At 40.2% G+C, this 27,983-nt stretch overlaps 1 protein-coding gene across 2 annotated transcripts; it reads right to left on the bottom strand.

The window, feature by feature from the left end:
* Positions 1-29: 29 nt before the first annotated feature.
* On the bottom strand, positions 30-27,983 carry Crls1 (cardiolipin synthase 1). Of its 2 annotated transcripts, none has more exons than XM_004661505.2 (7): positions 27,574-27,983; positions 24,642-24,779; positions 17,714-17,843; positions 7,708-7,793; positions 6,866-6,934; positions 4,368-4,459; positions 30-996 (listed from the first exon to the last, which is right to left on the bottom strand). In XM_004661505.2, the coding sequence occupies exons 1-7, from the start codon at positions 27,841-27,843 to the stop codon at positions 909-911; spliced, it is 873 nt and encodes a 290-aa protein (XP_004661562.2). In that variant the 5' UTR covers positions 27,844-27,983; the 3' UTR covers positions 30-908. The 2 variants fall into 2 exon arrangements, with proteins under 2 accessions (XP_004661562.2, XP_045013616.1); XM_045157681.1 differs by having other exon boundaries at positions 27,528-27,575.

Genomic DNA, 27,983 nt, shown 5'->3' with positions numbered 1-27,983 from the left:
AAGGATGCAATGCAAGAGTCCAAGTTGAATATATTTTTTCCAGCTCTTTTATTCCTTTATCGTGTAAACAAGATTCCCCTAAAACTTTAAAAAACCATTGAAAAATATATAATTTCATATCATTTACATTGAGTACAGGTTCCAATTTCAAACAAACACCATCACTAATGTTAGAAACAGTGAAAGGCATGACAACTCATAGCCTTTTACATTCGAAGGTAATGACTATGTTCTCACATTTGTATTCTTGATATCGTGACACACAGCTATTGGGTACCTGAGAAGTTGGAAGACTACTACTGATGAACTTCATTACCTTCTACTTTGTTTGATCTTGTTTTCAAACTTACTGTGCTTTGAATCTCTTCACAGCTTTATTTCATCCCCACCTAACTTTATTCTTATCAGCCTGCCATAATCAAAGGCTAACTACATGAATTCCTAATGTGCTCACAGATTTAAAAATCAATCAAAAAACTATATAGCCAAGTCGTGTAGGATTTTGTGTGTGTGTGTGTGTGTGTGTGTATTCATTCATTCCAAGGAATCCCTATTACTTTCTCATTTCCACACTATCACACTGTGCTTTGTAAAAATATAGAAAAAAGACTGACAATAATTTGAATAATCCATCTTGTAAAAATAATCAAGCAACCTAAGATTAAAAATTCTAAATTATAGTTTTATTTGCATTTAAAAATACATTGGAAATTCGGCACAGGCCCACGATCAAACTTATTTTCAATGCACATTACTTCAGTTTTGAAGACATGGTTTGTTTTGATAAGTCTTTTTTTTTTTTTTGAGCTGAACACCAAAATAGGGGAACTCTGTAGCTTTCCACTGGTGCTGCCACCGCTGCCACTGCCACTGTGTATGGCTTCCTTGCTGATGAAGACGGGTGACTCTCATCTGTCTTTTATCACCTGAACAGTTTTCCGACCATAGTGATAATAACTGTATGCTGACGCAGCTGTGGTAAAAGCTGTACAACACCTTGTGTGGAAGAAGAGAAATAGGGTTTAGTTGTCAAATCTAAAAAACACTAGCAGTAGGAGTCAGAGTATATATGTACAAGATCTACTAAGAAAGAAAAAAAGGATTGTGTAATGGAACTGATTAACTATAAAATCTAAATATAGGAGCTACAGAGATTGCTCAGTGGATTAGAACACTTGTCACAAACATAAGGCTTGAGAGGGCCCAAGACTTCCTGAGTTTAATTCCCCAGGACTCACATAAACAACTTTGCATGACCACAGGTAACACCAGTCCTGTAGGGAGCAGAGTCCAGGGAATTGCTGGGGTTCACGCAAAAATAACTGCAGCTCTGTATTCAGTGATACTGTGTCAAGGCAATAATCTAGGTGAGTGATGGAGGACCCTGACATTCTCTGGAGGCCACATACACATCTATGCATACTTGTACATAATACACCCACATGCAAAAACAATCTAAATATGCATTTTTCCTTTAAGATTCCATTTACAATTGGGTGTTGATGGCTCCCATCTATAATTCCAGCACCTGGAAGGCTGAGGTAGGATTGATTACTGTGGGTTTGAGGCCAGCCTGGGCTATGAGTGGCCTCCAAGGCAGCCTGAGTTAGGCTGAGAGCCTGTCTCAAAAAAAAAAAAAAAAAAAAAAAGCTGAGAACCTGTCTCAAAAAAAAAAAAAAAAAGAGCGAGAGAGAAAGTAAGAAGGAAAGCGACTTCATCTGAATTATCTGCATTAGCAATGCCAAACAAAATTCATCTAATAAACCCTAAAAGCTAGTGGTAATTCTAGCAACTCTGATATTATTGTACGTATTTCTTATTTTCATCTCACAAAAGCTTCTTCCTACAGATGAAATGTAGACACTCAAGAGTGCTTCCTTGGGGCACAAAAGAGAACCAAGCAGAAGCCTGGCCTGATTTCTACTCTAAGGATCCCATGCCGCCCTTACTGTTCCAAGCTGCTTAGCTTCTGTTTCCTATAGTCTTTTTTTTAAAAATTTTGTTTATTTTTATTTATTTATTTGAGAGCGACAGAGAGAGAGAGAGAGAGAGAGAGAATGGGCGTGCCAGGGCTTCCAGCCACTGCAAACAAACTCCAGACGTGTGCGCCCCCTTGTGCATCTGGCTAATGTGGGTCCTGGGGAATTGAGCCTCGAACCGGAGTCCTTAGGCTTCATAGGCAAGTGCTTAACCGCTAAGCCATCTCTCCAGCCCTGTTTCCTATAGTCTTAAGAAGTCTGAGGATATCTGAGTTGCTTTCAATAAATTCAGCTTTACTTTTTTTCTTTTTTAAAAAAATTATTTGCAGGCCAGAGAGATGGCTCAGTGGTTAAACTGCTTGCCTTCTAAGCCTAAGGACTAAGTCAATTCCCCAGTACCCATGTAAGCCAGATGCACACGGATCTGGAGTTCATTTGCAGTGCCTAGAGGACCTAGTGCACCCATTCTCTGTCCCCCTTGTTCAATCTCTCTGCCTTTCTTCCTCTATCTCAAATAAATGAAATATTTAAAAAATTATTTGCATACACAGGTGTCTCTCTTGCTGCTACAATAAACGTGACACATGCACAACTTTTTATCTAATTATGTTAGTGCTGGGGAATTGAGCCTGGGCTGGCATGCTTTGCAAGCAAATACCTTTAACTGCTGAACCATCTCTTCAGCCCTATTTTTAAAGCATTTATTTGGGAGAGAAAGAAAGAAAAAGAAAACGAAGAGGGAAAGAAAGAGGGGGGCAGACTAGGGCCTCCTGCCATTGCTAATAAACTCCAGACACATGTGCCACTTTATGCATCTGGCTCTATGTGGGCACTGGAGAATCAAACTCAGGTCATGAGGTTTTGTAAGCAGATGCCTTTAACTGCTAAGCCATCTCTGTAGTCCCCTATTTTTCTTTAATTCAATTTTTCCTCGGAGAAATGCCAAGTAAGCCAAAACTTTGAAAGAACATGAGTAAGGCATGTAGTATGCTAAATACTCACAGCTAACCTTTTTGGGTGTACCCAAGCTCCAATCAAGTAAGGGAGACTCATCAGGACTTGTTTAATAGTTTATCACCAAACTGTTAAGTTTGGAATTCTAATCTCTGATGTAAAATAGTATAGGAAGTGTAGCAAGTGTAGGAAGAACTGCTCCTTCTGAAAACAAAACTGGATAGTTTGGAAGGAGTCAATGAAGGCCAGCTGTTGAAAAAAAAATGGCAAATGATTTTGAAAAGACTGGAGAAATAATGGTTCAAGTCTAGATGATTTCTACATTCAGACTAATTACTTGATATATTCTGAAGCAAAAAAATGATAATCAGGCCAGGCGTGGTGGTACACACCTTTAATCCTAGCACTTTCGAGGCAGAGGTAGGAGAATTGCTGTGAGTTTGAGGCCACCCTGAGACTACATAGTGAATTTCAGGTCAACCTGGGCTACAGTGAGACCCTACCTCGAAAAATAAACAAGCAAACAATAACAAAAAAAATCAGGTTATGCTGTAGATGTACTTTATTAAAAAAAGAAAACTCTCAGCAATGAACCAGCATCAAAGACAATGCCTTCATCTTATAGCAGAAAACAAAGTTTAGAGCATGTATCATTCTGAAGTCTTGAACTCAACTTCCTTTGATTAGCTACTTTTGCCCAGCCTGTACCAAGCACTAGTATAGTTCAAAACACAGTTTAAAAAATCAGTGCTGCAGCCTATTTTGAGCTATGAAAGTTTGAATTAGATAGATCTTCAAAACATTTACAAATGAGCAACTGCCACAATAAAGTAAGATTCAGACTTTCTTCAGGTGTCCACCCTTTCACTAGCTGGACTTGCCTCCCCAACCATTGCCCTACCCTGCCTGCTGAGAACCCAGCCTCCTCCTAAGGGCCTTCTGTGTGCCTGTTTCTGTACAAGATCCCTCTACAGCTCTGCCTCAAATACTACTTCCTCCATGAAGGTACCCTCTTCTTCCCACCAGGCCAGGCAGCATTTTATAAAAATATATTTGTGGGGCATGAGGGGGAAAGGGAGGGAGGGAGGAAGGGAGAAAATGAATGAGAACAGGCATTAGGACTTCCTGCCATTGCAAATAAAACTCGAGGTGCATATGCCACTTTGTGCATCTGGCTTTACATGGGTACTGGGGAATCAAATCTGACCATCTGGCTTTGAAGCAAGTGCCTTTAATTGGTGAACCATCTCCCTAGCCCCAAGCAATACATTTTTTCCTCCTTTGAAACCCTACCATATTGCAGTACTTCTCAGTTCTGGGCTCCAAGCTTTACCTAGTTAGTGTTCAGTAAACAGTTTAAGAACTTCATTCTGGGACTGTCACAATAAGCCATTGTGCTGACATTCTCAAAAAGTAATTCTAAATTGAGCTTACCACAGTATCTGAAGACAAATGCTGTCAGCGTAATTGAAAACTGGAGCTGCCAAAGAAGCTGCCACCAAGATTAACTGGACTGCTGTATTTACCTTCAAAACAAAAGTTATACATCAACAGTGCCGAGTGGATCCTGTCTCAAGTTCATGTGGCACAGGCAGGTACAAGCCTATCCTGACATCCTCTCAGCATATCTGATGTTGCTCTGCAAGGTCCATGCCAAACAGAAGACATGACAGGTCAGGCTCACTAACTCGATGTCTGCACAGCTGTCCTTTACAGTGACAGTAATGAATGGCACCCAGCAGAAAAAACCTTGAGTTTTCACAGCAACTCAATGATGTCACATCTTTGCCTTTTTTCTAGCTGCCCATCAAAGAGCCTGGTCAATATGGAACTAACTAAGCTGCCTCTTCCTAGGTGAGAAAGTCACAGTAGACAACAGAAGCAGACCTGCACCCAGATTGTCTGGTGCTTTTGCCCATGTTCCTTTTACTTGTAAGGCTACCTGTCAAACCTGTGAAGTCAGAAAATTGAAATACTTTCATTTCCATGAAATTTCCTGGCAGAAATAAGAACTTTTAACCCAACATGGCTCAGGGAAATTTTGCGGAAGAGGGGGCGGAAAGAGTGTCAGAGCCACATGTTGGGTCATGATACGCAGAGACATTTATTTTACCTGTAACTGTGGGCTAACTCCACAATGCACGACCCATATACCTCAACAAGGAGGGGCCAATGGGGAGGGGGCAGGTCACGGATGAGCCTAATAATGGTACCAAACTGACTGTATTTGCTGAATACTAAACTAATTAATAAAAAAAAATTTAAAAAAAAAGAAATAAGAACTTTCTACCTTTAACAGCATTGGCGAGAAAAGAAAACAGAACAAGAAATAACCTGAAGCCAATTCTTCACTCATCATTTTGCAAGCTAGTTCATGAATATAAAGCAGGTGAAGTGTGCAGAATCACATTGGTACTACCATGTATTATGCAATCAGATATCAAAGATCACACTTGATTTTTAAAAATCGATTGTAAGTAGCCAGGTGTGGTGGCACAGGCCTTGAAGCCAATTCTTCACTCATCATTTTGCAAGCTAGTCCATGAATATAAAGCAGGCGAAGTGTGCAGAATCACATTGGTACTACCATGTATTATGCAATCAGATATCAAAGATCACACTTGATTTTTAAAAATCAATTGTAAGTAGCCAGGTGTGGTGGCACAGGTCTTTAATCCCAGCACTTGGGAGGCAGAGGTAGGATAACTGTTGTGAGTTCAAGGCCACCCTGAGACTACATAGTGAATTTCGGGTCAGCCTGGACTAGAGCGAGACCTTACCTCAAAAAAAAAAAAAAAAAAATAGAAATTTTGTCTAGAGAACTTTCTATAAGAACAAGAGTTTGGTGCATTTGTCCCAACATCTCATTAAGCTTCTTTCTATGGTGTGCTACATTCAAATTGTTGTACTTAACACAAATACAAGTCACATGAAGCTAGAAGTACCCACACATGTGTAGATAACACTTCACCCTAGGGAATCTGTACAAAAGCAAGAACCCTCTGTTCTGTCATAAGGTATGGGACAAAAGAAAGTTTGGTGGTTTGAGTCAAGTGTCCCCCATAAATCTAGGTGTTCTGAATGCTAGTTTCCCAGCTGATGGAGATTTGGGAATTAACACCTCCAGGAGACAGTGTATTGTTGGGGGCAGGCTTACGAGTGTTACAGCCAGTTTCCCATCCCAGTGTTTGGCACACTTTTCTGTTGCTATTGTCCACCTTATGTGGGCCAGAGGGTCATGTCCATCCACCCTCTGCTCATGCCACCATTTCCCCCTGCCATTGTGGAGCTTCCCCTCAAGCCTGTAAGCCAAAAATAAACCTTTTTCCCAAAAGCTGCTCTTGGTTGGATGATTTCTACTAGCAATGCAAACCTGACTGCAAAAGGAAGACTCAAGCAAACTTATTGCAGCCACTAGGAAAACAAATATGGCTCAAGGAACATTAATAACAGTTTATTTTAGAGAGTTATTCTGAAAAAGACTCAGGAAAATAGACCAGATAACTAAGAATTATTATTAATGGGTAAAATTTTGCTTATTAATGAGTAAAATTTTCTTCTATTCTTTTTCCATGTCACCATCATTCTTGAAAATGAAAAGGCATTTTTACCAGAGGGAGAGATTAGGAAAACTAAAAGGGATTCCTCATAATCTCTGCATCTCAATCAATAAACAATTACATTACAGTTCTCTTCACCTGTCCTGGCCCTTTCACCTCATCAAGATGGACACCATCAGACTATCAACAGAAGATACAAGGTATATGTATTAATTAAGGATCCAAAAACTTTAAGAACAAAAGAATTGAGTTAAAGTTTGACCTCCATCTCCTCTAGTCAATGCATTTAAATGTGTCTCATTCTCTGTGCTCTTAACTGAGACTTATGTTATAAAAATTTACAAAGGAATAAGTTTAAAATGTGTCTCTTACCTTGCTGATGAATGTTGGTTTTAACCTAGCAGTAGCATAGCAAGGATTGAAATACTTAGCTAGTGTTCTCTGGCAGATGAGAGAGAGAGAGAGAGAGAGAGAGAGAGAGAGAGAGGGGGAGAGATATCAATTTATTATTTGAATTTAAAATAATTTATTATAATGTCGGAAAGTTACTGAGTCTTTACCATATGCCTGTCCAAAATTCATACATATCTTCCTAATTAGGTTAAAAATACTATTTGTATACCCTATAAACCATATATAGGCTACCAAAATATTTCTTTGAAAATTATGTATTTCTCAAATTCTGTAAAATTCTGTGTATTACTTCTCATAAAGTTCTTCATCATATCACCAAACATACTTACTAAAGCTTTCTTGCTGTTCTTTTCTTTCACAGGTTAAAAAATAAGACAATACAGTCTGGAGGTATGTGAAGGACTTCCAACAGTGTGCTGCTAGGGACTGGGCAAGCTGGGGCTGGGTGTTATATAACATTCATTGAACAGCTAGACTTAAAATAAAACCACTCTTTTAAAATTGATCATTTGTGTGTTCTAACTGCAGGATAGTTTTTAAATTCCTGGTAAACAAATTAAGAAATAATTGTTGATGGCACATGCCTTTAATCTTAGCAGTTGGAAGGCAGAGGTAGGAGGATCACCAGGAGTTTGAGGTCAGCTTGGGCTAGAGTGAGACCCTACCTCAAAACACAAAACAACAATAACAAAAAATAAATCAAACAAAAAATTGTAATAAACAGCATATAATAGAGTGAATGTTTATTTCTGCCTTACTTCATATCAATACTATAAAAATATTTTCTAGAAGAAACTCACCGGTGTTGGAAGAGTTCGATATCTGACATAAAAAACAGCAGCAATCAACATTACATCTCTTGAAATTATCATATAAGTAAGTGGAACTGAAAATCAAATATAAATTAATTTTAATTAGGATTCTGAAAATTATTAATAAATACTGTGACAATAAAACTTCCTTCAGTGTTACACAAACTGTTCTCCACAAGTGAAAGTTTTGTAATATTGGTGATTTGGGGTTCCTTCAGTGAACCATTGGTCATTATATTTTTCTTTGGTAAAGAAAGCCAATTTCAGGCTATGGCTTTAGAAATCTGTATCTGCCTTTTAGAATGCTGATCTGCTCGCCTCCCCTCCCCCCCACATATCTAAAAGCTGTAAATCTGCAGATATGCATGTCAGTTCCACCTAACCACCTCTTAGCCCCATCTTCTTTGATACTTCTCAGCTTAATGGCTTTGGAAACAAGTTGCCATGATCATCAGAGTAAACTGTAAAAGGGTAAAGGAGGTTAAAGAAGGATGTGAGGACTTAAGAGCTTTTGGAGTCTTGAGAACTTTTACTTGCATCTGAATTTCAGTCTAGAGTAAGTTAGTTATAACTTGTGGTGAAACAAAAAAACTATGTTTTTAAATTTTTATTTACTTGTGCATGTATGTATGTATGTGTATAAGCAGCCTGTGTTTTGTGTGGGGGGCTGGGGAACTGAATCCAGGCTGACGGGTTTTGCAAGCAAGCACCTTTAATTGCTGAGCCCTCTCTCCAGCCAACAGAAATATTTTCATTTTTGTCTCATTAATTCCTTCCCAGGCACTATGTTCTTCTCCCTGCTCAGGCATCCAAGGACTCCAACTTGTCAAGTTTCCTTATCACAGGTTGAGCCTCCCATATCCAAGGTATTTGCGACAAGAAGTATCTCAGATTTTAGCATCTCTTGGATTCTGGTATATATCCCCAGACTTTACCAGATGAGCATTCATAATCCAAAAATGATCCAAAATATAAAGCAGTTTGCCGTGAGGAATGCTCAACCTGTACTCCTCAGACTCTGCATCATGGCCTCAGAGCCACTATCAGCAAAAGGGTATTTTAGATGGGTAACCAAGGCATCCATATTCCTCTACTAATGAGAATGGGAAGGTAGCAAACTTATTTATCCCGCTGCACCATAAAAACGTTTTAGCCATAAACCATTATCTTTTATAAGAAAAATCTTTTTGATGAGAAAAATCCCAAGTTCAAACACAGTCCAGGACCTGGGGAGAAGACAGTGGTTAAAGGCACTTGCTTGCAAAGCCTGCCTGGGTTGGCCCAGGTTGCATTCCCTAGTACCCACATAAAGCCAGATGCAAAAAGTAGTGCATGTGTCTGGAGTTTGCAGCAACAGGCCCTGGTTGGTGCACTCACTCATTTCCTCCCTCCCTCTTCTCCTTGCAACTAAATACATGAAAAAAAATGTAGTCTGAAGAAGTCTGCTCATTTCACATGCTTCCAATTGCTAAAATCAAAAGCTCACAGACATCTGTCAAGCTCACAGGCTCTCTGAAGCCCTACTGTAGCTCTGCAAACTCTTCTGGCTCTATAACTAGAACACAAATCACCTCCCCAGCTAATCCCAGAACTGAACCTATACTGCTGGTAATAGTGTTAGTGTATATGTTGATCCTTGGCTTCGTTCTCTATGACAACACTATTCAAGGAGAAAATGTTGACAACACTGGAGCACAGAACATATGCCTGTATTATCCAGGCTAGATAACAAACACACTATGATGTTTGGAAGCACTTTAAACCACAAAACAAAATTTTCTATGGTAACTTAGTTGTTTACAGTGCAGCAAATCCATGGTAAACAGGAAGGAGTCTGCTCTGGCAGGACAGAGGTCTACAGGGCTCCAATCACATCATGGGCAGTGCTTTAGGCTTTGATGGGTCATTTCAAAATAAAACATTTGAGTCATAAAACATACAATTCCAATTTAACAGCATGATTTCAAAGATAAATTAAATTAGGACTGCAAAGAAACACAGTAGAAAGCAGTACACACATAAGGAAACATTAGCCCATTTCTCTGTAACTGACAACAAGCAGACCAAAAGAAAGCAAAAAAAGCCATGCGTGATGGCAGCACACACCAAATAAATAAATGCTTTTTAAAAAGTATCAAGAAGTAAGTCAGGCATGGTGGTGCATGCCTTTAATCCCAGCACTCTGGAGGCAGAGGTAGGAAGATCAGTGAGTTTGAGACCACCCTGAGACTACATAGTGAATTCCAGGTCAGCCTCAGCTAGAGAACCTACGTCAAAAAAAAAAACAAAACAAAAAGTCAAGAAGTGGAAGATTTAAATAAGACTGACAATTACATCTAATGGGAAATACAGGTCACCAGCAAGGACTTTAGAATATACATTCACATGAAGTACACATTTACAAAATCTTACTGTGAACTGGGCATGGTAGCACACGCTTTTAACCCCAGAACTTGGGAGGCTGAGGTAGAAGAATAGCCGAGAGTTCAAGGCCACCCTGAGACTACATATTCAGCCTGGGGTAGAGTGAGACCTTACCTCAAAAAACAAAACAAAACAAAAAACAACAAACAAACAAACAAACAAACAAAAAATCTGTGTCCAAGGCTGAAAGACTAAAGTTACAGAGTATATTCTATGAATATATGGTAACTATACATGAAATCATTAATAAAAGGATCTACAAAATCTCCACAAATTGACAACAAATTAAAAGTGCCTTTTTATTTTTGATGGCAGCAGAGATTAAACCCAGGGTTCTGTGTATGCCAGGCAAGTATTCTACCACGGAGCTACAGCCAACCCCCAAAGTAATTATTAACCAGACAAGAAAAAGAACCATACTGGAAACAGGAAAACATTCTGTACAGGGTAATGATAGAAACACTACATAAACAGCAAGGAAAACTCAAGGAAAGGAGAGACTTAAGAGAGCAAAGGAGAGATATAATGAGGAGTAGTGGCTCATCAAAACTCAGTTGGTTATTTGAAAAGATTGATAAATCTGGAGTCTGTAGTGAGAATGATCAGAAAAAAAAAAGATGAATAAAATGGGGTCGTTACTGTGTATCTATGGATATCAAAAATTATGATACAAGTAGACTATGATAACTTTTTAATCATACAGACAAAATGGATAAACTCCTAGAACAAAGGTCAAAATTTACAAACTGCACAAAAGGTAAACTAAACCTGAATCACCCTGTAAAAACTGAAGGAACTTTTCAAAATTCTCCTCCTGGGGCTGGAGAGATGGCTTAGTAGTCAAGGTACTTGCCTGGAGGCCCTGGTACACCCATTCTTTCTCTCTCTGCCTCACAAATAAATACATAAATGAAATCGTTAAAAAAACAAAACAAAACAAAAACTTCTCCAATAAGAATTCACAGCCTCATTGACATCAACACATTTTATTAAACATTCAAAAGGAAAGAACTGTAATTTCACACCAACATTTCCAAATGGAAGAATTAAAAAGTCACTAAACTTCTTGATGAAGCTTAGTTATAAAACTGATATCAGAAACTAACATGGCAGCCAGATGTGCTGGTTCACACCTTTAAACCCAAACTCTTGGAAGGCTGAGGTAGGAGGATCACTGTAAGTTTGGGGCCACACTGGGCTACACAGTGAGTTCCAGGTCAGCCTGGGCTACAGTGAGACCCTACTTCAAACCCTGCCCCTACCATCAAACCCAAACACACACACACACACACACACACACTCTCTCTCTCTCTCTCTCTGTCTCTGTCTCTAACAAGAAGGACTAGAGAGATGGCTCAATGGTTAAAGTTACTTACATGCAAAGCCTATCGGCCTAAGTTTGAATCCCCAGTACCACGTAAATCCAGATGCACAAAGTGGCTCATGCATCTGGAGAGTATAGTGGCAAGAGGCCCTAGCATGTCCATACTTTCTTTTTCAGAAATAAATAAAACTATTTTTTAAAAAGCTAGACTGGACATAGTATGGATGGCTATCAAGAAAACAAACACCATCAAATTCTGGTGATGGGAATGAAAACGTGTTTGGCCCCTCCAAAAAAAGCAGTGTGGAGATTCCTCAACAAAGAGAAAATGTAACTCTAATATGACCAGATTCAACACTCATGGGTTTATACCCAGAGGACTCTAAAAATCTACATATCACAGAGATACTTGAACATCTAGGTTTATTGCTGCACTATGTACACTAGCCAGGAAATAGAACCAGCAACAGCTTACATGTCTGCCAAAAGATGAAGACAATGTTGCAAATATATTCAATGGGACTTTATGCAGTCATAAAGGAAAGTGAAATCATGGCATTTGCAGGCAAATGGATGCAACCGGAAGTCACTGTTAAAATGAAATAAGCCAGACTCAAAAACATACGTCATGTGTTTTCCTTCATATGTGGAACTACTAGTGAGGAGAGAATGAGATAGTAAGGTAGGCAGAAAATAGAAATCGCTAAATGAAATCAGAGAGCAGAAGGGGGCCTAAGTGAGGGGAGAGAGACAAACAGCTGGAGGTAGTAAAGGAATGAAGAGAACAAAGCATGACATATAATATGAAGATGCAAAGATGAAACTCATTACTTTGTATGCTAACCTAAAAAATTAACTTAAAAAACTACAAGGACATTGGGAGAAGAATTCCAGGCTAACCTCAAGAATACGAATAGGAAATCTTCAATAGAATACTACCAAGCCAAATCAGTCCATATTTATACAACATGTCATGGCCAAGCTGGATTTACAGCAGGAAATACAGACTGTTCCCAACATTCAAAAATCAATGATCAGTTTCATTTCTCGTAATATCTTAAATATAAAAATGACACAATTTTCAATATTCAATCACACACACACACACACACACACACACACACACACACACAAAGCCCTTTTAAACTCCTGAGAAGTGAACTACTTAACCTGAATCTACAAAGCCTTACAGGACCATCCTCAATTATCTATGAGATTGGGAATAAGGCATGCCACTCACCTCAACACTGTAAGGCATAATGTAGTAAGGCAAGTAAAAGGAAATAAAAGAAGAAATATTGGCATTACTTATAAATAGTACAGAATTGAGGATGGAAACAAGTCAACAGAATTTAAATTATTAAAGAACAAATTTTTCTAGGTACATAAATCAGTATTAGAAAAAGAAATGACTTGCCTTATCAATCATAGCAGTTATTATACAATGAAAATTTAAAAGCTTCCATTTACAGGAACAGCAAGAACAATCAAATGTTTAAGAATAAATCTGCTAAACAATGTTACCATTTGGCAGGAAATTATAAAAGTTTCAAAGACAGCGGGTGTGGTGGCACATGCCTTTAATATCAGCACTTGGGAGGCAGAGGTAGGAGGATTGCTGTGAGCTTAAGGCCACCCTGAGACTACATAGTGAATTCCAGGTCAGCCTGGACTAGAGTGAAACCCTACCTTGAAAAACCAAAAAAAAATTTCAAAGACATTATTTAAGAGAAGTCCCAAACACAGTAGATACATGGAGTTTGTGGCCTAAAGGGCTATTGTGAAAACATTAACTCTTCCAAAGAGATCTGTAAATTCCTTGAAATCGTGACAAAATCCCAGCATTTGTCCCCCTCTCTGGAGTTGCTCATTCTAGGAAAACTTGATTCTAAAATCTACATACAACACAATCCCAGAGCTTGGAAGGCAGAGGTAGGAGATTGCCCTGAGCTCAAGGCTACTGTGAGACTGCATACTGAATTCCAGGTCAGCCTGGGCTAAAGTGAGACCCTACCTTGGAAATCAAAACAAAACAACAGCAGCAACAAAAATGTAAAAAGCTGAATCTCTAAAATAATCAGGGCTTTTTAGTAAAACAAAAGTCCAGCTGGCACAAAAACAGACCAGGTATATAAGGACAGTGCAGTGCAGTGGTTCTTCAGGAAATTTTAAAATGCTGGGGTAACTGGGAACCCAATTCACTTAGCAAATGATCTTTTTTTTTTTTTTAAATCATCTCTTTTTGTGTGTTTTGTTTTTTTCAAGGTAAAGTCTCAGTTTAGGCCAGGAATTCACTATATAGTCTCATGGTGGCCTCAAACTCACAACAATCCTCCTACCTCTGCCTCCCAAGTGTTGGGATCAAAGGTGTGCACTACCTCGTCTGGCCGCAAATGATTTTTTTAAAAAAACATTTTAATTTGTTTGAAAGAAAGCCAGACACAGAGAAAGAGGGAGAGAGAGAGAGAGAGAGAGAGAGAGAGAGAGGGAGAGAGCACGCATGCTCACGCACTCTAGGGCCTCCTGCCACACTGTAGATAAACTCCAAATGCATGTGCCACTTTATGCACCTGGCTTCACTTGGGTACTAGGCAATTGAATCTGGGCTGTCAGGCTTTGCAAGCAAGTGCTTTTAACTGCTGAGCTATCTCATACACACACACACACACACACACACACACACACACACACACACACACATATATATAAAATTTTGAAAAGCATTAAGTAGGAAAAAAGTCCTTAAAGATTTCCAATACAAGCTGGGTATGGTAGCACAGGCCTTAAATCCCAGCACTTGGGAGGCAGAGGTAGGAGGATCACTGTGAGATCAAGGCCACCCTGAGACTACACAGTGAATTCTACATCAGCCTGAGCTAGAGGGAAATCCTACCTCAAAAAACCAGAGAGAGAGAGAGAAAGAGGGAGAGAGAGTTCCAATACATAACAATCATATATAAAAGAGGGAAATCCTACCTCCAAAAAAAAAGAGAGTGAGTGAGTTCCAAAACAAAACAATCATATATAAAAGAAAAAGGAAGCTGGAGAGCTGGCTTAGTGGTTAAGGGGCTTCCTAGCAAAGCGAAAGGACCCACATTAGATTGCCTAGTACCCACATAAAGTGAATGCACAAGGCAGCATATGCATCTAGAATTCACTTGCAATGGGCCCTGGTTACTCATTCTCTTTCTATTTGCCTCTTTCTCTCTCACAAGCAAATAAATAAATAAAATTGTAATAAAAAGTACTACAAGGGCTGAAGATTTCTCTGTTGAAAGATGGGATGTGGAAGCCTACAAAAAAGGGGCCTTCAAAATTCTTTTTTTTTTTTTTTGAGATAGGGTTTCACTCTAGCCCAGGCTGACCTGGAATTCACTATATAGTCTCAGGGTGGCCTTGAATTCACAGCAATCCTCCTACCTCACTGCCTCCCAAGTGCTGGGATTAAAGATGTGTGCCACAGGTCCCTGATGCCCCCAAAACATTATAGGCCATTGCTGAGGCCCTTGGTTTCCCACCAGGAATAGATGGTAACACTCTACTGCTGAAGACTCCACATTCTTGGGCTGCAAGGCCACTGAGAAATCCTGCTGGAACTGAACTGATAACCTCCTCCATATAGATCAACTAACAGAAAGCTGGAAGAAGCCATTCTGCATGTAGTTCAATGGAAGAAAGAGAATCACCAGTACAGATACTCAACAGTGGATACTGCAAGTAGATACTGAAAACTTAAAACAGGGGTAGTCATGAACCCTAGGGGTGTAACATATGCTGCTGTCTGGCTAAATGTATATACTATGCTTATCAAACTGCCCAGTAAGCACTTCTGCTAATGTTCAGACCCTTATATTAATGCTACTCTCACTTTTGGTAGAGAATCTTCTCTTTTCAGATGGCAGTGACCTTGGGATGACTCAAAAAGTATCATGGTGCTGGAAAGAAGTTACGGTAATGCTCAGTACTGCAATATCTCTATCACACCTTCCAAGGCTCAGGGTCTAATGTGGAAGAGGTGGCAGAAAGAATGTAAGAGCCAAAGGAAGGGTAGGACTCCATACAATGTGCTCCTTCCAGACACAAAATGGCCTGGATATCCATGGCCTCACAGTGCCTGACACTACCTGCACAAGACCATCATAAGAGGGGGAAAAGATCAAGACATCAAAATTAAGAGAGACTGATTGAGATAGGGAGGGGATACAATGGAGAATGGAATTTCAAGGGGAAAATAGGGGGAGGGAGGGTATTACCATGGGATATTTTTTTATAATCATGGAAGTTGTTAATAAAAATTTGGGAAAAAAAATTCAAATAAAAAAATTAAATTCAAAAAAATCTGGAAAAAAAAGAGATGTGTGCCACAATGCTTGGTTGGTCTTCAAAATTCTAAGTGAACATGATCTGCAAAGAAAAATCATGCCACCAAGCTCAACTGTGTTAAGGTCAGAATGTGAGATGCTCAAGACCTTGTCAAACGCTGTCCTAAACCGGGCATGGTGGCGCACACCTTTAATCCCAGCACTCAGGAGGCAGAGATAGGAGGATAGCTATGAGTTCGAGGCCACCCTAAGACTACACAGTGAATTCCAGGTCAGCCTGAGCTAAAGTGAGACCCTACCTGGCGGGGGGGGGGGGGGGGGAATTGCAGGGGGGGGGAGTTGTCCTAGCATTTACAGAACAATGAGGACGTATCACCAAAAGAAGTGCTTAGTGCAAATACAAACCCAACAAAGCCAGAAACCAGAAAATGGGAAAATCCCAGAACCACAGTGAAGTTCCATCTTGGAAAGCAGCCTACATCAATTACTTAAAGCTCATACCAACATTCTGTAACACTAAAAAGCTGGAAGCAAGTTCTACGTTCAACAAGGAAGTTCCTGGCCAACCTGCATAAAACAACACAAAATACAATGTAACTTGAAAAAAAAAAAAAGGTATGAAAACACACATGAAATAAAGATTATTTGGATTCTCAATGTCAACAGAATACTCTGTAGGACTTTTCCCCCTACATTTATTTATATGCATCAAGAGATTCCCTACCCTCGCCAGCCCCAATGACTGACACACACACAGACGCACACACACCAATTCTAATTTTCAAAGAAGCATATAAACATGAATATGTTATACTTTAATTTGGCTTAAGAACCTGGAAGATTAAAGTAAAAAAGAGTATGAAGAGAGGACACTACAATGAGATGCCATTATACTACTTCTTACCAAATGACATCCAAAGACCACAGGGCAGCTTCTGGTTCAGATCTAACTTCCTTCCTTCCCCTTCCCTCCTCCTCTGCTTCCCCCCTCCCTCCTTCCTTCCCTTCCTTCCTTTTTTATTGAGGCAGGGTCTCACTCATGCTGACCTGGAATTCACTATATAGTCTCAGGCTGGCCTTGAACTCACAATGATCCTCCTATCTCAGCCTCCCAGAGTTCTGGGATTAAAGGCGTATGCCACCACGCCCGGCTCAGATCCTACTTCTAAGTCTTGGGGGAATAAAGTTAATTTGAACTGAGGAAGAAAATTGACTGACAAATACAGTTGAGAGCTGGAGAGATGGCTTAGCAGTTAATATGCTTGCCTGCGAAGCCTAAGGACCTAGGTTTAATTCCCTAGTATCCATGTAAGCCAGATGCATATGGTAGCCCATGCATCTGATTTTGGTTGTGCTGGCTAGAGGCCCTGGCATGCCCATTCTCTTTCTCTAATAAATAAAAATAAAAATAAAAAAAATTAAGAAAATACAGTTGAAGTAGAAAATAAAGAACCAGAAAAGCACATGCAAAACAAAGCAAAAGACAATTAAGTTTTAGACTCAGTATTCAGATAATGTACTATATGTTTGATTTTAAAACTGTATAATACTGTCTAAACAATGTGAAATGTTACATACAGCTTTAGAATTTCAGAGTTCTCACATGATAACATTGTACTTAATAAAGATAACCAGAAAGGACAAATTTACTTTCAAAACTCTAAGCACTAAAAATATATAATGTAAAGTATTATGAATTGGCATGGTGGAATATTTTCTCAACTTTTATTTCAAACAACTTTACACAGAAAATATTCTACTAATATAACAAGGACCTAAATCTTACAATAAACAGAGTGATAAGCAAAATGTTTCAACAGTTTAAAAATATGTTTTTGGAACAAAAATGTCTCTTAAAAAAATCCCAAGCTGACTAAGGTCATTCTGTCCTATGCTATAAAAGTACGCATGAGGGCACTCTTACCTGGAATAAGATCTGCATAGGTCAAGCTAACATATAAGATACTGATAAGTATTTTATCAGCAAGTGGATCAAGAGCACTTCCCAAAGCTGATTTTTGATTGGCCCAGTTTCGAGCAATAAATCCATCCAACTGAAAATAGAAGTGTTTTTTTAAAATAAATGTCATAATAGGAACAGAAGCTTAAGAGGTACCAGAAAAACTACCACACTTTCATAAAATATCAATAAATTTCTTGTTTCTTATCCCAAAACATTCTTATTCTTTTAGATGGATATATTTAAGCTGTGAAATTAGCAACTGGTCTGAAAATAATTTCACATATTTATAGTATTTTCTTGTGGGATGAACCCAAACACAAATTTAGAGATGGAAGGAACCCCTAAAAAACTCCCGGGGATGAAAACTGAAAGAGGCCAGACTAGGAGCCTCATTTTCTGAGCCTTGGACTATTGGCCCTATAGCCAAAGCAGCTGCTGGTACTCTTGAGAACTACTGAGAGACATTTGCACAGCCCTTCTCTGTTTTTCTTCTTTTATCTATAGCACTCAGCATTCCCAGGCTGTCTGCCGTCCAAGTACTAACCAGGCACAACTCTGCTTAGCTTCCCAGTTCAGATAAGACGGGATGCATTCAGGATGGCATGACCATAGACTATTATCTATATTACTCTTTATATTATCACATTATTTTTTCAGTTTTAAAACTTATTGTGGAGCCAGGCATGGTGGCATATGCCTTTAATCCCAGCACTCAGGAGTCAGAGGTGGGAGGATCTGTGAGTTCGAGGCCACCCTGAGACTCCATAGTGAACTCCAGGTCATCCTGGGCTACAGTGAGACCCTACCTTGAACTCCCCCCCCCCAAAAAAAGAGATTATTGTGTTCAAAGGCCTGGGCTATAGTTTAATGACACACTACTTGGCTAGTATGTGGAGACCGTGAACTTGATCCTAGAACCACAAAAAGTGTCCACTACCATTGTTAATTCTATGTTCTGACTATATTTGTATTTACCTGTATTTAGAGTCCTCTGTATCTAACCTGGTTAAAATGTTTCCTTCATTATTTTTATTGGAAATAAATATTACAATAAAGCAGAGATTATACCTGGTTGTTAGTAAGCCAAAGTGGTCCAATAACTACTTTTTTTTTTTAAGTTGAAGGCCATTTTATATATTTATTTATTTTTGATCTGCCAGAGCTTTTAAAAATAATAAGCAGGGCCAGGCATGGTAGTACATGCCTTTAATCCCAGCTGAGGTGGGAGGATCACCAGGAGTATGAGGCCAACCTAGGACCACAGTAAGTTCCAGGGTAGTGTGGGCTAGTCAAGACACTGCCTTGGAAGAAAACAGTAACAACAACAACCAGCTCCCACAATTTAAGTATTCAAAGTCTTACTGGAGATAAAAATTCAGATCTCCAGCCAGAGAAAGGGACAAACCTATATAATCACTGAAGCAACAAAACAACCAAACTAAGTAGTATCTAGCCATATGGAACAAGACAGACTTTTCCTGGTTTAGTCCATGCTCCAATGGCTTGTACCCATTTTATATTATTTCAAGTTTCAACAAATGTTTGAATGTTCTATTCCTCGTTCAAAGGAAAAAAGATAAAGCTAGCTTTCATATAATTGAACATAATACATTTTAAAAATAAATAAGCCTTCTGTATTACAAGTATTCTAATGAGTTCAAGCAGAAAGTGGTATACAGGACAGTAGTTCAAGCTGGTCCTGGGCTGCGGATGTAGCTCAATGGTACAGCACTTGCCTAACATGCACAATGCCCTGGGTTTCATCCCCAGTACTGCTCACTAGGCCTCCCAAAATACAACAACAACCGCAGCTTAAGTCCTGTTAGAACAAAACTGGTTCAAGCCCTGGCTCTGTCGCTTATTAGCTACGTGTCCTTTGGGCAAGTTACTGGTCTGAGTTTCTTCATCTGTAAAACAGAAATAACACTGCCTCAAAGGGTTAGCTATCTTCAGGACATAATACGATTAATACTTATTCAGGCCTCAGTAGTTAGTAAATCCTCAAAAAAAATCAGCTGTCAGTTATTACTATCCCAGTAGAACTACCTATTTTCTTCTCTTTCATCCCAATATGTTTTGAGCCAGGTGGCCTTGAACTTGCTGCAATCCTCCTGTCTCTGCCTGATTAGTGTTGAGATTACAAGTCTGTGCCACATCACCTTGCTAATTCCTTAGACAACAGGCTGACAAGCCAAGTTTCTAGAATGGGAAACTGAGGACCTGGAAATTCTCAGGGAACTTAACACTCCACTTTTTACTATCATCACTTGACCTCCTGTCCTCACATCACTCCTTTACAAACATCAACAACTTTTTCAGTGAGCAATTCCTCACATTACACTATATTCATCACCACTTACTACACATATGTTCCAGGCCTGCATGCACAACATTGCTCAAGAACAACACACAAATGGAGGACTGATCATAGAGCACTCATGACCATGACTTCTTTAAGCACCAACATCTGGCAACCCTACACTTGCCTAAGTGTTTACATTCTCTTTTCATGCTGCATTCTTTATTCCTCCTAAACCTTCTCTGGAGCCCACCACATCTATGCTTTCCTTAAGGAAAATAACAAATTTTCCATTGTCCCCCCAAATTCACCCAGCTGCATCCATCGTCTTTCTGCCTTCCCTACCTCTAACCCAAGTCCTCACCATCCAGGGTCTGCCTCCCTCCTGCCCAATCTCCTCTGCATTTTCAGTCTTTCCTTTCTCATCTGGTCATTTATTAATCAACTAACATCAAATATTCCCTAGAATGTGTATCGTTTTTTTCTTGTTTCTTTGATTTTTCAAGGTAGGGCCTCACTCTAGTTCACTATGTATTCTATGAATTCACTATGTATTCTCAGGGTGGCCTTGAACTCTCAGGGATCCTCCTACCTCTGCCTAGTGCTGGGATTAAAGGCATGCACCACACCTGGCTTTATCTTTATGACAATCATTCCTTGACATTATTTCTATCCTTCCACAAAGCAAAACTACCTTAAAGAAATGTCAACACCTGTGGTAGTTTGATTCAGGTGACCCCCATAAACATAGGTGTTCTGAATGCTAGGTTCCCAACTGATGGAGATTTGGAAATTAACACTTCCTGGAGGCAGTTGGGGGCAGACTTACGGGTATTACAGCCAGTTTCCTCTTGCCAGTGTTAGGCACACTCTCCTGTAGCTATTGTCCACCTTATATTGCCCAGGGGGTGATGTCCACCCTCTGTTCATGCCATCGTTTTCCACTGCCACAATGGAGCTTCCCCTCGAGTCTGTAAGCCAAAATAAACCCCCCTTTTTTTCCCCCAAAAGCTGCTCTTGGTCGGGTGATTTCTACCAGCAATGCAAACCTGACTGCAACGACACCTCACATTTACTCATCAACCCCATCACTCCTCACCTCTAGCTAGAGAATTCTCATATAGGCCACTAATGAACTTTCAGAGTATGTGACTTCAACACAACTGCAGACTTTTGTTATGTACCCTGTCAGCATTGCTAATTTTCTCCTTTACTGTTCAACTATTTCTTCTTCCTCTGACCTCATTTTTCTTCTTTTACCTCACCTAGATACTTTATTGGATATGACCATCTTTACCTGACAGCTTCCAATCTGTACCTCTGTGACAACCCCTCACTACTACACTCAACTTTCTGCAACAAGCATCAGAATTCTTGATATTTCCCCTAAGCCCTGTCCTGTCCCAAGTTTTGGCCACCTCAGAAAATGTTACTTCCTCCACTCACCGGTTTTTTTTTGGGGGGGGGGGGACCAAAAGGAGGAGGGAGGGAGAAAAAGAGATTGAATAACTTAGTCCTATTTGACTTATCTTTCCCTCAAATCCCCAATCCAACATACCAACATATTATCTTCAAACATTATCTAAACCATCCATTTCTAACTCCACTCCCCCAATGCATGTGCCTCTTATGTAATCCTCCTCACCAGCTGCTCTGCTTCCACTCTTGCCTTCCCCTCTCCCACTTCTCCCACACACCAATCAGACCCTGCCATTCCCTGTCTTATAAACTGCATTTGCTCAATAGCCAAACTGGAGCCATCAAACCCTGTGTGGAATAGAGGCAAACTGATACCAATGAACTCAGGCTTCTACATTATTATCTTGCACAATTTATCAGGCCCCTCTATCATTAAGTGAATAAGGAATCTCATGTGGAAGTTAATTCCATTCTCCCTAAAACTCACAAACTAGCAGATGAACAAAAAAGTCAAGTCTAGGATCTGAAAAAATCTTTGTCTATTACATAAACAATGTCTTTGTCAATATAATAAACTTGCAGACCGTACTAATGAAACTTGGGATTTGGAGAGAAAAAGAAGGCTCAAAAGAAAGGGGAAGACTGAACAGATGGTGACAAATAGGAAATAAAATCTGGGGAACAAGGCACAAGCTAATTTGAAGACTGTATTTGATACACACTGGCAATGCCATGTTTCCCTGAAAATTCTTAAGTAGCTCACTAATAATGTCACTGTTACTAAGCAGGCAGGATTATTTCTATGAACCTCAAAAGGAAAAGCAAACATTATACAGAAAGGTAGTACACAACTTTTACTTCCCATTAAATACTAAACAAAGCTTTTCAAGCACATTGGTTTGAAAACACATGCAATTATCCCCCATCTGGGTATTCACATGGATCTCAGGCCTGCCCTGTATGAAAAGTTTCCTTTTCTATTTTCATATGCTCATCTTGTCTGAATTTGAATTTTTTTCTCTTTCCTTCTCTGCTTCTCCCAACTGTTTTTGTGGAATTTTATGTCATTTAAAATTCTTTATGAATCAAGGTATATGATAAATGCAAATGTCAACACACTGACAGCTGACCAGTCCACAAAACAGTCTGTTATAGAATCATTTCCCAGCTCCAATTTGAGATCACTGAAATCCAAACCTCTCTACTCCACTGTCACAGTGATATTCAAGTGCTTTTCCTCCTTTGACAACCTGCTGAGGTAGTTGAGGAAGAAGGATGCCCATTCCCAGCCCAGAGCAAGGCATCTGTACAGGGAAGTCATCAATGTATGGAGCAGAACCAGGGAACAAATACTTGGAATAACTATAGCTCCTGCCAGCATTAAAGCTGAAGAGATCAAAGCACATAACCCACAACCCCATAGGGATACCAGCAAGCCCACTGAGGAGGGCTCCCAGCAGAATGGGGACAGGGAGGAGGGAAAAGATGGTATCAACACAGATGTACCCATACAAAGTATGTTCTTCATTAAAAAATTATTCTATAGCACCTGTTACATGTAGAATCTTAGCATTTTGTTGGAAATATGAGTTAATGATTATTTGAGATCCATAATATAAACTGTAATCACTTAATAGACTCTTCATTGAGTATATAATATATGCTTCTTATTATGATAGATCTACAATTATGGCATTACCCACATTATATAAATAAAAAAATTAATGATAGATTCCCATTACAATTGTCTAGAATCACATAATTATGAAAATAACTCATTACCTCATATATAGTTAAAGTTCATGTTCTTTGCATCTATTATTACCTTTGAAAAACTAGTAATATCAAAAGTGTTATAAGCATGGGCTGGAGAGATGGCTTAGTGGTTAAGTGCTTGCCGGTGAAGCCTAAGGACCTCTGTTCAAGGCTCAATTCCCCAGGACCCACTTAAGCCAGATGTATAAGGGGGCACTGTCATCTGGAGTTCATTTGCAGTGGCTGGTGTGCCCAGAGCTCTCTGTCTCTCTCTGCTTCTTTCTCTCTGTCGCTCCCAAATAAATAAAAATAATAAACAAAAAAGTGTTATGAGCATATTTCAGTTACCCTCCTCTGCTCCATTTTTCAAGAATTGTTCAAAATATATATTCTTCCTTTTTTCTTTTTGAGACAGGGTCTTGCTATATATCCCTAATAAGCTTGGATCATGTGATATAAGTCAGACTATCCTTGATTTTATAGCGTGTAATCTAAGTCAGATGAGCAATAATTTTCTTGCCTCAGAATCTTGAGTCCTATTTGACTTATTACAGCTATGTGCCACTAAGATGAGCAAGAATTTATATTTTCTTATTGAAACATATGTATAAATTATTAGTTAAAAAAAAAAACTGAGCAGAGCTCTGGCTTCTATAACCTCCCCAGTTATATCCTCGTTTCCTGAGGCCATGAGTGGCCCACTCTTCCCCACTAAGAAAAAGAACTCTGACAGCAGATCAGGATATTTCTTTTATAAATAAACACAAAACAGCCTTGCAGTTTCTCTGTTTCTACTTCTAAAGCAAATACTAAGCTCTTGGGAATTTTTAAAAGGTGTTTCTTTTATAAAAGTAAAAGCCAAGAGTGTGATGGTTTCAATGTAATGTGCCAATAGCCTCAGGTGTTTTTTGATTAAGTAGAGATTTGGGGAGATGGAACCATGCTGGAGGAAGTACAGCACCAGGGGTGGACCTTGGCATAGAATCCAACTATAAGGTGCGTCTTCTGAGCCAACCAGAACCTTGGCTGTTCCTCTTTCTCCTCTGCTATGGATATGTGATGAAGTCAGCAGCTTCTTCCACCATGAGGAAGCCTCCCTGGAATCTGTAAAGCCTGAAATCAACCCTTTTCTCCCATAAGCTGCTTCTTGGTTGGGCAATGGTCTAACAAAGAGAATGTAACTGCGACCAAGAGTAAGTGAAAAGAGCCCCTCCCAAGGCTCTCTACAACTTTTACTTCCTCCTTAAGAGAAATAGAGCCACACAGATGCTACAACCATGTCTTTACACAAAGCCAAGATCATACTTACGTGGCAGACATACCACCATGGAAGAGATGACTAAAGCTATGCTACTCAGGACAGTCACAGAGACCCTAGGATTTGGAAAGGAGCAAAGAGAATACATTTTAACTTACCAAGTCAGTTAGCCCAGCTAAAGCAAAAACTCCTAGTGCAACATTAAAATCTTCTTCAATAATCAAATAGCCCAAAACTGGAGCTAGGCCAATTCTCGTCATTGACAACATATTTGGGATTGTCCATGGATTTTCATACTGAAACACAAAGACAAAATTTGAATGAAATACCATAGAGTCATACTTTAAACATATAAACTTCATCAACTTAAGATAAGTTTTAGATTTGTCTTTATAATTGTGTGTGTGTGTGTGTAGTTTTCATTCTAATGAGAATGCAGATGAATAAACACTATCCCCTCATAAGGCAAGCCTTTAATACATGACCCAAAATTTAAACTTTTCTTTGATCTCACAAGTAAGCTGATTAGCATGTGTCAAGAAAAAAAATTTTCAATCTCAGCCTCCTGGACCTTCTCACACTTCTACATGTATCCATCAAAAGGATACTAAATCAGAAAACTGCTAAGAAAATGGAGCTAGGAACAGAGATCAAGATATATAGAAACAAAGGCTGGGATGATGGCTCAGTGGTTGAAGGTGCTTGCTTGCAAACCCTGTTAGCTTGGGTTCAATTCCCCAGCCACCCAGGTACGCCAGATGCAAGTGGTGGCGCAACCATCTGATGTTTGTTTGCAGCAGTAAGACGAGGCTCATAAACACACACACACATGGATGGATGGATGGATGGATGGATGGATGGATGGATGGATGGATGGATGGATGGATGGATGGATGATAGATAGAGAGCCAGGCGTGGTGGTGTACACCTTTAATCCCAGCACTTGGGAGGCAGAAGTTAAGAGGATCGCCAAGAGTTCAAGGCCACCCTGAGACTACATAGTGAATTCCAGGTCAGCCTGAACTACAGTGAGACCCTACCTCAAAAAACAAAAACAAAAACAAAACAAAACAAAAAAAACCATGAAAATACAAATCTTATAAATCTGTTCAAAACAGGCCTGAAAATGTTAATACCTGCCCCCCCCCATCTTAAAACTGAGGGCTGTCACAACTCCCATCTGGGAGTTCTGGTTCCTTGAAACTTCATTGGGAACCAAGCTGTTAAGAAGCTGGTGCCAACAAAGTGCTCTTTGATAGTTATTCTGAAGGACAACCCCTCTTTGCCAAACAGAATCTAATTCATGAGTAGTTCAACTTTAAAAATCCCCAGCCTAAAAGAGCTAAAACACTCTGCACAACAGGATACAGAAATAACAGCAAGAAAATGCCTTTTCTTAAAGCCTGATTTTGTTTTTCTTCATTGAGTCAAAATAGCCAATTCCACCACATGGAAGTTTTTCTTCACTTAACCTCTTAAATCAGTAACCAACTTGCCCAAATCTTAACCTCCATTAAGAAAAAAACAACCGGGCGCGGTGGCGCATGCCTTTAATTCCAGCACTCAGGAGGCAGAGGTAGGAGGATCGCCGTGAGTTCGAGGCCACCCTGAGACTCCATAGTGAATTCCAGGTCAGTCTGGGCTTCAGTGAGACCCTACCTCGAAAAACCAAAAAGAAAAAGAAAAAAACAAGTGGCACTATTCATTTCTCAAGTCATCTTTTAAAAGTCCATAAACCACTCTAGAAGAAAAGGCATTTTGTAGAGATACCAAGTTTGTGCTTACAGACAGAACCCAGCAGAAGCATCTCAGGTTAGAGGGGCAAAGGGGTAGTGGCTGTCGGGGGCAGAAGGCAGGTTACTATTACTGAAAATGATAAAACTGAACTCCTCTGGGAAGCAATCATCAAACCAAGAGCAACACAACCCTGTCCTCTAGGACATTTTACTGAAAGTAGGACCACATTATATGATTACATGAAAACATTCTTTATTCCCAAGTTTAAATATTAGAATGTTCCAGAGTCCAAAGGAAAAAAAGATAAGACTGTTGACTACAATATGGTACAAAGTTAGTCATAAACCAATCCAATGTTACAGCAAGTCACAGAAAAGCTAGGAAAAAGGAAAGGCAGTTCACAATTGAAAAATGGGATAACAAAAGATCAGACAAGGAGCTCCAAAATTAATCTCAGATATCTATGAGAGCAAGATTAAGTCCAAAGTTACAAGCAGCCTCATCATTTCATTTGGTGAATAGAAATAAATGTTATTGATAAATGTTACTGAGACTGTGAAAGGGGTATAAGCTCCACATAAAACATTTCAATAAAGTGCCTCGTTAATTAATAATTACTATATCTGTAAGGTTCACAGTTTACATTAGGAGAGCTAATCTCAGATTACCCAACCAGATAACCTGTGGCATACTCGACCAACTACTGCCATTGTGGAAGGGACTTCAGCCAGGATGAAAGCAACTTCAAAGCATCCAACATTCAAATTCCAACATGCTCTAAAGCTTTTACTGGGGTTGATGGCCCTGCCAGGATGTGGCCACCTCAACCCATGCTGTGTAACTGATGAAAGCAGTCCAGTAGACCACTGAGACCTAACAATTGAAGATGTAATAATTGCATGAGCCTTGCTAACATGACATCAAAAGCTGTCCCACACTCAGGCTCTCGTGCCTTCTGACTGGGAAGCTACATTAGTAGGTAGGCGAAGAGACACTTCCTTATGTTACCTCACTAATACTTTTACATTTTATTTTTATAATCGAAAGATCTTTCAACCAAAGGATAGTGTGCCGAAGCGGCACGAACTTAAGGTCCTTTCTGAAGACTCCCCTTCCACATTAGGGATTCAGTTCAGAAAATAGTTTGTTTTCAGTGACCAGATGGCTAGTTTTGCCAATGCAAGCACGGCGCAGACACAGCTGCCAGCAACGGAGCTGAGAGGAGCTGGTTCTAACTTGACGCCGAGACTACGAGCAGACCCAGCCGGTGCCCCCAACACGCCGTGCCCGTTAACTTCTCAGCAAACCTGGGAAAGTTCTCGGAAGCCGCCCCAGGCCGACTCTCGCACGTACCAGGCTGGCGGCGCCCGCCCGGGCCCAGCGGCCGCCCGGGGCCTCCGCCGCGGCGCTTCCCGCGGCCTCGGGGCCCGCGGCCGCCTTCCCGGCGCCGGAGCACAGGTTCCGCGGGCCAGCCCCGGGCAGCCGCCAGCCGAGCGCGGCGGGACGCAGCCACCAGCGCTCGGCCAGGCAGCAGGCGGCACCCCGGCCCGGCCGCGCCCCCTGCGGCCAGGCGGCCCCGCGGAGGGCCCCCCACGCGCCGCGCGCCACGCGCCAGGCCAGCATGCTGGGGTCGGGACCTCAGCAGCCCCGGGCACGGGCCGGCAGCCTGCCCGCGGAACTCCAGAAATTCTGTGGGACCGCAGCCGCCGATGCTCCCATGCTAATCACCAGACTCCGGCAGGTTCCGTTTATACTGACGAGCC

Source organism: Jaculus jaculus, chromosome 8, assembly GCF_020740685.1.
Source record: "Jaculus jaculus isolate mJacJac1 chromosome 8, mJacJac1.mat.Y.cur, whole genome shotgun sequence".
Lineage (NCBI taxonomy): Eukaryota > Metazoa > Chordata > Mammalia > Rodentia > Dipodidae > Jaculus > Jaculus jaculus.
This window is presented reverse-complemented; position numbering and strand designations above follow the sequence as displayed.

Coding starts and splice junctions, on each gene's coding strand:
- Crls1 (XM_004661505.2), bottom strand. CDS start 27,843: ATGCTGGCCTGGCGCGTGGCGCGCGGCGCGTGGGGGGCCCTCCGCGGG. Junction 17,844..24,641: donor TAGCTGGGCTAACTGACTTG/GTAAGTTAAAAT, acceptor TTCTATTTTCAG/TTGGATGGATTTATTGCTCG. Junction 6,935..7,707: donor ATCGAACTCTTCCAACACCG/GTGAGTTTCTTC, acceptor CTCATCTGCCAG/AGAACACTAGCTAAGTATTT.